Source organism: Apium graveolens, chromosome 10 (assembly GCF_009905375.1).
Source record: "Apium graveolens cultivar Ventura chromosome 10, ASM990537v1, whole genome shotgun sequence".
In the NCBI taxonomy this organism is placed as follows: domain Eukaryota; kingdom Viridiplantae; phylum Streptophyta; class Magnoliopsida; order Apiales; family Apiaceae; genus Apium; species Apium graveolens.
Window position 1 is genome coordinate 41,494,924 of NC_133656.1, and position 12,722 is coordinate 41,507,645.

Consider the following 12,722-nt stretch of genomic DNA (forward strand, 5'->3'; position numbering starts at 1 on the left):
GAACACATTGGATTCACACAAAAATTTTATAGCACAAAACATATTATCATATTATATTCATATCAAATATTTACAGGCGTTACAACCTTCCCCCCTTTAAGGATTCTATCCCCAGAATCTAAGTAAACAGATGAGGATACTTATCTAACATATCACTTTCTAAGTCCCATGACTCTTCAATTTTGGGATTTTTCCACAAAACTTTTACTAAAGGAACTACTCTATTCCTTAGCAGTTTATCATTTCTATCTAGAATGCTAATCGGCTGCTCGACATAAGACAAATCTGGCTCAATCTCTACCAGTTCATTCTCTATGATACATTTGGCATCGGGTTGAACTTTTTAAGCAATGATACAAGAAAAATGTAGTGAATGTGATGCATTTGAGGCGGTAAGGCCAACTCGTACGCCACTTTTCCGACTTTACCCAAAATCTCAAAAGGTCTGACAAATCTTGGACATAACTTTCCTTTCTTGCCAAATCTAACTATTCCTTTCCAGGGCGACACTTTCAACATAACGGTTTCTCCTACTTCATACTCTACGTCTTTTCTGCGTGGATCAGCATACTTTCGTTGTCTATCCTTGTAACGCCCCCAAATCCGGGGTCAGAGGATTTGGTCGTCATGAAGAAACCTCAATCCAAAACAACCTATTTAATCGATAAATAAATGCCAGCGGGAGATATTTAGCATAAATGACACCAACTAATCCAAGATCTTTTAAGGTTACAGTTCTAGAAAGAAGAAATCCAAATTCCACAAATAATTTTTCTCTTTCTTTTACTTTTAAAAGAAATTCTTCTTGCTTCCTAGTATAACTTCGAAATGAAGTATACTAGGCCCAAATGAAATATACAACTATAATATAATATAAACAACTTTACATAATAAAACTTACACTAATTCGCAAACCCTGGACCAACCACCTTCCAAGAGCTTCTTCTTGCTTCCTCGAATTACGTGGCTAAACAGCAAGCTAATTTTCACTGGAGGTTAAATTTAAAAACAGGCAAGTATGAGTGAAAGAAATGCTCAGCAAGATCATTATGACATATATAGGGTCGTTTTGATATAAAACCGACATCTGCATTAGAGCAGAACATTTAAAATCATAGTTGCTTAATCATAAATTTTAGTTGAGGAATCCCAGATTTAATTCCTTAATTGTATTCAAAACCAATTTGATATTTTTGAGCGAGATGCTTCAGCAATACTTTGAATTTTAACGAGAATCAAACTCGTAAAACAGTGTTTACAGAAATATCGTAAACAACAATATGAAATAATGATTATAGAGTGGATTATGAACTCATTCAAAACCGAACTCTTCATATTAATACTTACTTTGCTGTTATATCAAATTAGATATCAATACGAACTTTGATGCTCACAACACCCATACTGAAGTCAACATCAATCATCTATACTAATACCACCTTTGATATTTAACAACAACGTAAGTATAAGCATAAATCAGAATCTGAATCAAAACTGCATTTTACCATTATTCCAAAACAGAAATAGTTGATAAATCATTTATTCTATGAATATAAAAAACAATATGATAATTTAGATTAGGATCATCCTCCGACGGACGTACTATCACATGTTGATAAGCCCGTGTGATAGCACAAGGTCATGATTCATAGAAACGTGACCCCAAAATCACTAGTACTCAAAAAGGCAATACTCGCCTGTGGCAAAATGGTGTCATAATATTTCATATGGCACTTAGAAATAGCCCTCTGCTGGACCATCCGTCCCGGTCACTTACGCAATTATGATCCAATCTTAAAACCTTTTATTGAAATGGGGTCATAATAATCGACACCCGAAATAATTTTATTCCCCCAATTCTTGGGTAGGAATATTCGCAACCAAATCACTTTTCTCAAAATCCCAAAACATTTATACATCCGATAATTGGATAAGTAAAATCACTTGCCTATTCTGAACATAGAACAACAGAAGAATACTTGCATACACAGAATTATTTAATTCAGCGATATATAAAACATTTATCTATCTTGAACTGAATAGGGAAAACAATACTTGCAAAATAGGATTCAAAATAAATATCACTTGAACAATAAGTGATGATAGGGATACTTGCCTTTGGGTTTTAGTAGTTAGTCACACTCGCAACGATACATCTATTCTGACATTCTGTCTCAAGACATCACCGTCCTTCTTTTCAACACTTGACTGATATTCTGCTCCTGCGATTGCTAGAAGCCAGATACCCAATACCATTCCATCTTATTCTTTATCCAACGTCTTGTCCCGATCAACTCGAATGATCCACATCTATAATTAAAATGTAGAACTTTAATCGCCTAAACGATAATCACTCGACGAACTGCGTGTCAAAAGCCTATCGTCTACCCATACGATAACCCACACATAAAGAAGATAGTCAAACACAAGACTCTTGACCCACGTACACACATAATTCACATAGCACGTAAGCATATAACTCATGTATCACATAATTCATATAACACAGGACTCGTCTCACCAAAACATTCGATTAGGTACGTTTTAAACTGAAATCGGGTCAAAAATATGATTTATCGATCAAAAATTGACTCAGAATGACTTGTAAAACAAGCGACCTTTCGAAACAAAAGGATTTGGGTCCCAAAGTATTTTTATTGAAAGCGGAATATTTTTCTGAGTCTAGAGGCGTTCGATCGTATTAAACGGGCGAACAGTTGATTTATTATGAATTTTTGAACATTTTCGGAATTAAAAACGGTCTCCGAATCATTTTATAACTAAATAATAGGGCTCGAACACCCTAAAATAATTTTTAGGAATTATTTGAATGAATTATAAATAATTATAATTTATTTAACTATTTATAACTAAAATTAATTGATTAAATGATTTAATCAATTAATTAAATCCATAAATAATTTACTAAAATAAACTATAAATAATTAAATCAAATTGGATTTTTGAAAATAATGAAATTAAAAATATCATTTTGGAGTTAAAAACTGTTCGGTTAATTATTAAATAATTAACCCAATTTAATTTATGAAATAAGTAAATAAACAATTTTTGGAAATTAAAAACTAAATTTGAGTTAAATATAAATAGAATTTTATGGAAACAGTTTTCAGAAATGGGAAAGTGGACTGGGAGGATCCAACCCGGGTCAGAAAAATAAGACAACCGGGTCTTAAAGAACTCCACGGGTCGGGCTTGAATGCCGCCCGGATTCTGGGAACGAACCCAGTTTCCGGCGGGTTCGCCGGACTCCGGCGAGTCGGATTGCAGCCAAAAACTATTTCGTTTTTCATGGTTTCAAGTCCCAAATCATTCAACATCAACTCAGAACTTCAGAAACATTAACCACAATAACTGACAACAACCATATCGATTTTGCCGGCCAAAAACTCATGTTTTCCGATGAGTTCATCGGAAAACTTCGATTTTACTAAACTCCTAACCAAAATCAATGATTTACCTATGAAATTAAACCTCATTTCTTGTACAATTTAAACCCATCAATCACACAATCAATTATCCACTTACAAAAACAGAAATCGAATTCAAAGATCCGGTCAAAAATGATTTTAACCAAAATCGAACCAAAACTATTCAAATCACATATCAAATCGATCCTCATGCTTTCTATAATCTAATACAACCAATTATATTAACAAACAATGAATATCAAGCTCAGAAATCAAAGAAAATAAAAATATAAACACCAAACTCGAACTAACATTTTTATCAATATAACGACATGATTTTGTATATGGGTGGTCTTCAAATGAACTCAGGAAGATTAATTATACATCAAGAACATCAAACAATCAACGATTATAAAGATCCCAGTTTCATCGATTCCGACGAACGGGGTCCGAGCATAATACTCCACCTTATAACATGATTCTGGTGTCAAAAGATTCGTTTTGTTACAGGCTTCAATCCGGTATGAAGAACGCCAAATGTTTGAAACCGAGTTCTAGAAAGTTTATAGGATAAACGAAAGCAAATGTTTATAATTATCTGATAGTATTTTGATTTTTAATAAAAAGTACAGATAACTACATGGTGTTTTTTTTACCTGAAAATTAATCCCGATAAATCACCATTTGATACCTATTTATTCTCGTAATTTAAATACCCAGCCTGAAGTAAATAATAAACTACGGGGAATATTGCTATAAATAATATTTTTATATGGATACAAATTATATACTAAAATTCTACGAAAATTATGAATATTCAAAAAATATGAAAACACACAACATTCAAATTATCTTCAATTTTATAAAAAATATAAGTACGAAATTTGCGGGTTTTGACATCCCGGTTGGGTCCCGGCCCGATCACTTTTACGAAACTAAAATACTTTATAATTTTAAAATAAACCCTGAAAATAAAGATAAGGAATGCAAATGCATGCAAAATGAGATAAAACAAGTACATCGATTAAACACACTGGCCCACGCGTCCAGATCACATATACTTTCATATAAATGCCTTTTAAACACGTAACGAGTATCCGAAAAATACTCTGGTCCTTACGTGACCACACATAAATCCACCACATATTAAATCATAGCAAGACACACTTTTAAATAATATTAAACACATAATAGTTCATTCAACACGTGCCAAAATAGCAGTAAAATATTATTTTAAATATTTTTAAACCTCACCCTATATCCAGGTGAGCACGACTAAAATATCAGATAATATTTCTAACACAGATTAAATATTGAGGCGAGTAACATATCCACTCGATTCTCAAGACGGGGAAATACACTCAGTTTTACTGACATCGATAAAATAATCGGCTTTCAGAGAAAATTTTGTAATAGTAAAAATATTTAAATACTTTCACAATACTACCAAATATTAATAACAGCTATCAATTATCACATTAATCCAATCAAAGACACGAACCCATGAAACAGGAATAAAATTCCACCATTTTATTCTTTCTAAATCAGGAAAGCACATAAACATATTCAAATAATAGTAATAATAATTCTTAAAATACGGGATATCACAATCCTGAGCCGCAATCAATCGATTTCGAATCAAATCCACCGCTTCTTTCGTTTGTTGAATCAATTCGGGGCCAATTATTTTTCGCTCTCCAACTTCATCCCAATAAATAGGTGATCTACACTTCCTTCCATAAAGTGCTTCGTACGGGGGCATTCCAATACTGGCATGAAAGCTATTGTTATACGAAAACTCTATTAGGGGCAAATGTTCATCGCAATTTCCTTTAAAGTCCAAAGCACAAGATCTCAACATGTCTTCAATGGTCTGAATCATGCGCTCACTTTGTCCATCTGTCTGTGGGTGATAGGTAGTGCTCATCTTGAGTCGAGTTCCCAAATGTTCTTGAAATTGCTTCCAAAATCTGGAGTTGAAATGAGGGTCTCTATCCGACACAATAGATACTGGAACTCTATGGCGAGTAACAATTTCCTTTAAATATATATAAATCAGCTTGTCCGTGGAAAATCTCTCGTTGAGCGGTAGAAAATGAGCCGACTTAGTCAATCGATCGATTATTACCCAAATAGCTTAATTAGATTCTGTCATTGGTAATCCAACTATGAAGTCCATCATAATGTGCTCCCACTTCCATTCAGGTATCTCTGAGGGTTGAATTAGTCCACTCAATTTCTGATGTTCAGCTTTTACCCTTTGGCAAGTGTAAGATCTACTAATCCATCTTGCAATCTCCTTCTTCATATTTAGCCACCAAAAGTTCTGTTTCAAATCTTGGTACATTTTTGTGCTTCCTGGGTGAAAAGAAATTTCTGAGTTATGAGCATCCTTCAAAATCTCATTCTTCAATTCTTCCACATTCGGTATCCAAATCTTTGATAAGAATCTTAGAATTCCTTGATTGTCTTTTTGGGTTCAAATCTCTTCTCTAGTCAACTCATTCATCCTTTGATTCATCACTTCTTCTTGGAACTTTTTAATCTTTTCTAATAATCCTGGTTGAAAAATCATTGTACAAATCACGTCCGTCGGTGCACTTGGGGCTCGAATCTCAATTCCCATCTTCTCAAATTCCTTTGATAACTCTTGGGCCATAGTCAACACATTTAATCTCTCTTTGCGACTTAACGCATCCGCTACTATGTTCGCTTTCCTAGAATGATAATTGATTGTGCAATCTAGTCCTTAATCAACTCCAACCATCTTCGTTGCCTCATGTTTGATTATTTTTGAGTGAAAATGTAATTCAGGCTCTTGTGATCCGTATATATCTCGCATTTCTCTCCATGCAGGTAATGTCTCCACAGCTTCAAAGCAAATACAATTGCAGCCAGTTCCAAGTCATGTGTTGGGTACCTTTACTCATGAGGCTTAAGTTGTCTTAACGCGTAGGCTATTACCTTCCCGTGTTGCATTAAAACACAAGCCAATCCTTTATGTGATGCATCACTGAATATTACAAATCTCCTTGATCATTTGGCATGGCTAATATTGGAGCGGTGACTAACTTCTGCTTTAATTCTTGAAAACTCTTTTCTAAACTCTCCTTCCATTAAAACTTCTCATTCTTTCGAGTCAATTTTGTCAATGGTACGACAATCTTTGAGAAATCCTTCAAAAATCTTCGATAATATCCGTCCAATCCCATGAAACTTCTAACTTCAGTCGGGATCTTTGGCCTTTCCCAATTTACTACAGCTTCTATCTTTATGGGATCAACTCGAATACCTTCACTTCCGACGATATGCCCTAGAAATTGAACTTCGCATAGACAGAATTCACACTTCATAAACTTGGCATATAACTTCTCCTTTCTTAGAGTCTCCAAAGCTATTCTCAGATGTTCAACATGTTCTTCCTCGATCTTTGAGTATATTAGAATGTCGTCGATAAACACAATGACAAACTTGTCCAAATACTCCTTGAATACTCTATTCATCAGATCCATAAAGGTAGCTAGCACATTTGTCAATCCGAATGCCATAACTGGAAACTCGTAAAGTCCATATCTGGTTCTGAAAGCAATCTTTGGTATGTCTTTCGGCTTAATCTTCAACTGATGATATCCTGATCGTAAGTCAATCTTCGAGAAGTACACTGCTCCCTTAAGTTGATCAAATAAATCATCAATACGAGGTAAAGGGTACCTATTCTTAATTGTCAATTTGTTTAACTCTCTATAGTAGATGCACAGTCTCATACTTCCATTTTTCTTTTGCACAAACAGAACTAGAGCACCCTACGGAGATACACATGGCCTTATAACTCTGTTATGCAATAACTCTAGTAGTTGCTTGGCCAATTCCTTCATTTCTCTTGGTTCCATACGATAAGGTGCCTTCGATACAGGTTCCACGTCGGGCGCTAAGTCGATAGAAAACTCAATTTGACGGTCATGCGACAATCCAGGAAGTTTGTCCGGAAATACATCGGGAAATTCGCTAACTATCGGGATACTTTCTATATTCAGCGTTTCCTTAGATCTATCGATTACATGAGCCAAATACCCTTCACATCCTTGTCTTAACAACTTTTTCGGTTGAATCATCATCAACAATGTTTTAACTTGTTTCTGTCCTTTAAAGTCTACCTTCTTTCCTTGAGGGGACTTAAGAATCATTTTCTTCTTCTTACAATCTATCTAAGCACCATGCTCTGCTAGCCAATCCATTCCTAATATAACGTCAAATTCTCCTAGTCAAAAAGGTATAAGGGAAGCAGGGAAACTATAGCCTGAAATCTCTACTCTACACCGGGGGAAAATACTTTTAACATATACTTGTTCTTGATTAGCCAAAATGATAGATAGAGGTTCAAATAATAGTTCAACTTCACAATTTAACTTGCCAACAAAAGATTCAGATATGAAATATCTAGTGGCTCCGAAATCAAATAGCACTTTAGCATTGATGTTGTTGACAGAAAGCGTACCTGCCACAACTTCAGAACTCTGAACAACATCCTTGATATTCATGTTGAATGTCCGGGACTGAGCAGGATATGAAGGAGGAAACACTGGAGTTGCAGATTCCGAAGGTTGATTTGAAGGTAGTTGAAGAATTGGAACAGAAGATGTCATTGCTTGATTGTAAGGGGCGGCCGTCAATTGCATCAACTTGTTGTTTCCGGGGGTCTTGAAATCCCTCGAAAAGTGTTCGGTCTTTCCACACTTAAAGCATGTAACAAGAGGCTTCGAGTTTCGACAATCATTCGCATAATGACCTTTCGGATTGCACTTGTAAAAAATGATGTCAGCCTTATTGCAGTTACCCATGTGTCTCTTGTGGCAGAATTTACACTCCTAATTTGTTAATTGCTGGGTTTTTGTCCACTTGGCCCTTAAATCCTATTCTTCTGACTCTTATTATCACCATCCTTAAAGCTTCGGGGTCCTCCTTGATTCTGATATCCAAACTTCTTAAAATTCCTTCCACTTTAGCTCCCTTGAGCCGATCCTTCTCCATTATTGCCGAACTTTTTTTTCTTACTATCTTTCTCCTTCAAATTTTGATCGCTTTCTCCTTCAATTACCATCGCCTTCTATACCACTTCAACATATGTGGTCAATTCAAAGGCAGCCATTCTGCTTCGCAACCAAGGCTTCAATCCTTGTTGGAACCTCTTCGCTCTTTTCTCATCCGTGTCCACATAATCTCCGACAAACCTAGCCAATTCAGTGAATTTCTTCTCGTACTCTCCTATAGTCATTCCTTCTTGCTTCAATTCAAAGAACATCAATTCCATTTGAGTCCGCATATACCTCGGGAAATACTTTCCTAAGAAAATCTTCTTCAATCTATCCCAGGTGATAACTTCCTCTTCTTCTAAAGCACAGGCTGATTCCCACCAATAGTTCGCTTCGTCTTTCAGGAAATAAGACACATAGTCGACCTTCTTTTCTTCACTTACAACCGCTAGCGTGAAAGCTTTCTGCATCTCTTTAATCCAAGATTGGGCTTCTACAGGGTCTTGAGTTCCAAGGAACTCCAGTGGTTCATAGCTTGAAATGATTTGAAAGTTATAGGGGTTGGTGGTGGTGGAGGTGGTTGTTGTTGAAGTTATTTCTAAATGAGTTATTGTTGTTGAGCAAGGGTAATAGATTGTTGGTAAAGTATTTCCATGAGTTGAGTCAAGTTGGGTGGTGGATCTTCATGATCCCCGGTATTGGTGTTGTGTGTTCTACGAGGAGGCATGATTTTGAATGTAGACAAGAAAGGTTTATTCACAGTTCAAAATTTGCAAACATAGGTTATAACAAAGGTAAATATCAAGTTCTAAAGGAATCGACAGAATTTAAACAACAAGGTTCTATTTAAGCAAGTATATAGCATGGTAATGAGATGGCAATATTATGGAGATAATCAAAGTGCGAATTTAACATTAGTTCGAATGAAAAGTGCGAATAAAGTACAAACAGGAAATAAAGTGCAAATAAAGTCTTCCCGAAACAATCTGGGTACAAAGTACAAATGGAAATTAAGGTACTAATCAACAACGATACTGGAAATAAGTGGACTATATGATAGTCTAAGAGGATGGTGGTTGTGGAACAGGGGCACGGAGATGACTAATCACTCGGCGGAACTCATCGGTAATGGCGGTAAAAGTGATCTGAATCTCTCTCTCTCTCTCTCACGGTGGGGAATCATCAATGACAATCGGTCCTCAGCCATCTGGATGATCTCCTCAAGCCTAGCTATCAGTCGGGGTCGGTCTGGCTCGTCATTCGAGTTCTTACGGTACAACTGGTCCACCCTACATCGAAGATTCGCATTCTCGCCCTCCAGTCGATCAACGGTCAATACCATCTGCTCGTAAAGAGGGAATGGCACAGTAGAAGGGAATCCGGGAGTCGATGAGGATGATGTCTCTAATTTCCTATCTTATATCCATTTATCCTATGTTGTTCAGTGACTCAAACCTGTGGCTCTAATACCAACCTGTGACGGACCCACACTATTAACTAGCAGAAATATGCATAATAATTAAACATTAAAGTACTACAAAAGATATAATATTATTGCTACAACCCTTATACACAATCCCTGAATACAGAGGAATGAGTTTGAACAACATCTAACATCTTCATTATTACAAACCAAAAATATCTTAAGTCAAATTACTACCAAATTTTAAACCCAAAGTTTACAACCCTTATGGAACTACTAGTTCCCTACCTGTTCCAACATCTGACGGTAGGCATACCCCGAGTCCCCAGAATTCTTATGCGCGGTTTGCTTGAAACAAACCATCTTCGGGTTTCACTGAAGGGATAACATCAATAACAATAATAATGAACAAAACGCTCAGCAAGTGAATAACAATATATAACAATACATCATAACCGTGATAAAATAATAACAGAAGATAAATTAGCAATATGAAATCTCAAATAGAAGATCAAGTTATAATGAGTGAATGGAATTGGAAATCACACATCGTTATAAGCAATGAGGGGTGATCAGCCCACATCAAAGCTCTGAACCACATAACAAGTGATTCACAACCTTTGAGGATCCTCGGCACATATTGGCCATATAAAAACCATCAGGCTCCCTGCTACTGAGGTTTTATATAACGACTCATGAATTTTTATTTATTATTTTATACTCGGAGGTGTAATAAAAGTTTAAGTAAATAAATAAAAGGTGTGTATTGATTTTGGCAGCGGTTACTGATTGTTATTTAATTATTTGTGATTTGTTGATATGTGGGATTCGAATTATGTGATTTATTGGTGAGTTATATGATTTTATTTCGCTTGTAAAAGTGATTTTATTGTAATTTTAATTCCATAAATATTTGGGTTGTCTTTAAAATTGGTTTTCTAATTTTATAATTTCAATAATTATTTTTAGGACTTTATAAAATTGAGAAATAAATATTTTGTTAATTTTTCTTTTTTTAAATGATTTTTTGAGTGTCTTAAATGCTAAAATCCATATTTAATTATGGGAATCTTTAAAAATTATGAAACTTATATTTTATTAAGTTCGTATTATTTTGAGAATTTTAAAATTATTTTGGAAATTTTCGAAAATCGTTTTACCCGAGCGTTGTTTCGTTATTGGTTAAAAAGCGGGTATAAAGCGTACCTTAAAAATTGTTTAAAAATTTTGAAATTTATGTTGTTATTTACTTCGGGATATTTATAATATTTTAGCGCTGTTTTCGTAATTTTTTTGGTGCATTTTGATGTGCAGCTTGTTCGTTGTTTTAAAAGAAAACAAACCAGAATTTAAAAAGAACGAGACAGGTATACGTGTAATTCTTGCAGAGTGTTAAATTGCTGAGTGTCCATTTCTTTGATATGTGGCTTGCTATCAGAAAATCAAAATAAAAAAAAAATAAAAATAAAATCAAAAGGGGGTTTCCCCTTTTCACTGTGTTGCTCGGCTGTGGTCTCTCTCTCAAAATCTCTCTTCTCTCATCTCTCGTTATCTCTCTCCCTCCTTATCTCTCCTTTCCCGTTTCTTTTTCCCCTTCTTTCTTTGTTTCCGGCGTTCTTCTCCGGTTTCCCCTGTTACTCAGGTTTCGCCGCCGCCGTGCTTTTGCTCCGGTGAGCTTGGTGACTCTGTTGCTCAGTTGGTTTATGCATATATATATGTGTGTGTGCTCAGTGTAATGGTGTATATGTGTGCGTGATTGTGTTTTGTGTGTGTGTGTGTTGTGATGGCTGTGAGGCCGTGTGTGCGGTGGACGACGGTTGTGCAGTGTGTGCAGCTGTGTTCTTGGTTCTGTGTTGGGCTTTCTGTGCTTTGGGCTTGCTGTTGGGCCTTATTTTGGGCTTCTACAGTTGGGCCGAACTCTGCAGTTGGGCTTGATTGTTATAACTTTTAATTTTTATTTCCTATTTTCTGCAGGGCTTTTGATTAATATTGATGATATTAATTATATATGCGGAGTAATTTTAAGGATTAATCGGTGAAATTTTGCGCTGGAAACCCGAGAATTTATCGGGTACCCGCGAAATTTTGCCGCCGTTTGCGATGACTTTTTACGAGCGAACGGTGGACCGTGATGATTTATTCTGAGTCCTAAATTTTATAAATAAAAAAAAATGATTTGCGTAAAATATTTTCGGACTTAAATAATTAATTGTATTACGAATTATGTTGTGGTGCAAGTTGTATGGAACTGGTGAATTTGATAAATATAAATTGTTGAGATTGTTGACGTCGATTGTAATCGACGGGTAGTCTTATAAATAAATAAGATGCTGTCAAATTTCCTAAAAATATATATTCAAAAATGTACATAATTACATTCTACATATTACCCCTAACAATATTTCCGACTACGTGACTAGGTGATTACGGGTTTGTGTGTATAATAATAATACGAGTCGGGTTATCAAATTGAATTGTTAGAATTTGAGGATATCAAGCATGTCGGTGTAACTGATTAGGATATTCTGTATTTGTAGATTCCGAGCGAGTTTTCTCAGGATTAAAGTCAGCTTAAAAGCTACTTAGGGTTTTGTAAAGCGTTGCAAGGCAAGTACCCCTGACCATTCTTTTATGGTTCAGTATATGTGAATAACTAAATGTTTTACTTTCGTAATGGAACAGAAACATTTCGTAATATTGTTTAAATAATGTTTTGGGGAAAAGTGACTTCTGAAAACACCTATCTCTAAACGTGATTTAAATGAAAAGAGGATTTGAATAGTGTGTTGTGATAGAATTGATTTTGAAAAGAGATAGGTAAAAGTGACGATTTTGAAAAAT

The 12,722-nt window shown here is 35.4% G+C and overlaps 1 protein-coding gene across 1 annotated transcript; it reads right to left on the bottom strand.

Moving 5' to 3' along the window:
• Nucleotides 1–8,532: 8,532 nt before the first annotated feature.
• On the bottom strand, nucleotides 8,533–8,928 carry LOC141690545 (uncharacterized). Its single transcript, XM_074495336.1, has one exon. The coding sequence runs from the start codon at nucleotides 8,926–8,928 to the stop codon at nucleotides 8,533–8,535; it is 396 nt and encodes a 131-aa protein (XP_074351437.1).
• Nucleotides 8,929–12,722: the final 3,794 nt, after the last annotated feature.

Bases quoted from the DNA above. Each gene is read 5' to 3' on its own strand.
- LOC141690545 (XM_074495336.1), bottom strand. From the start codon at position 8,928: ATGCAGAAAGCTTTCACGCTAGCGGTTGTAAGTGAAGAAAAGAAGGTC.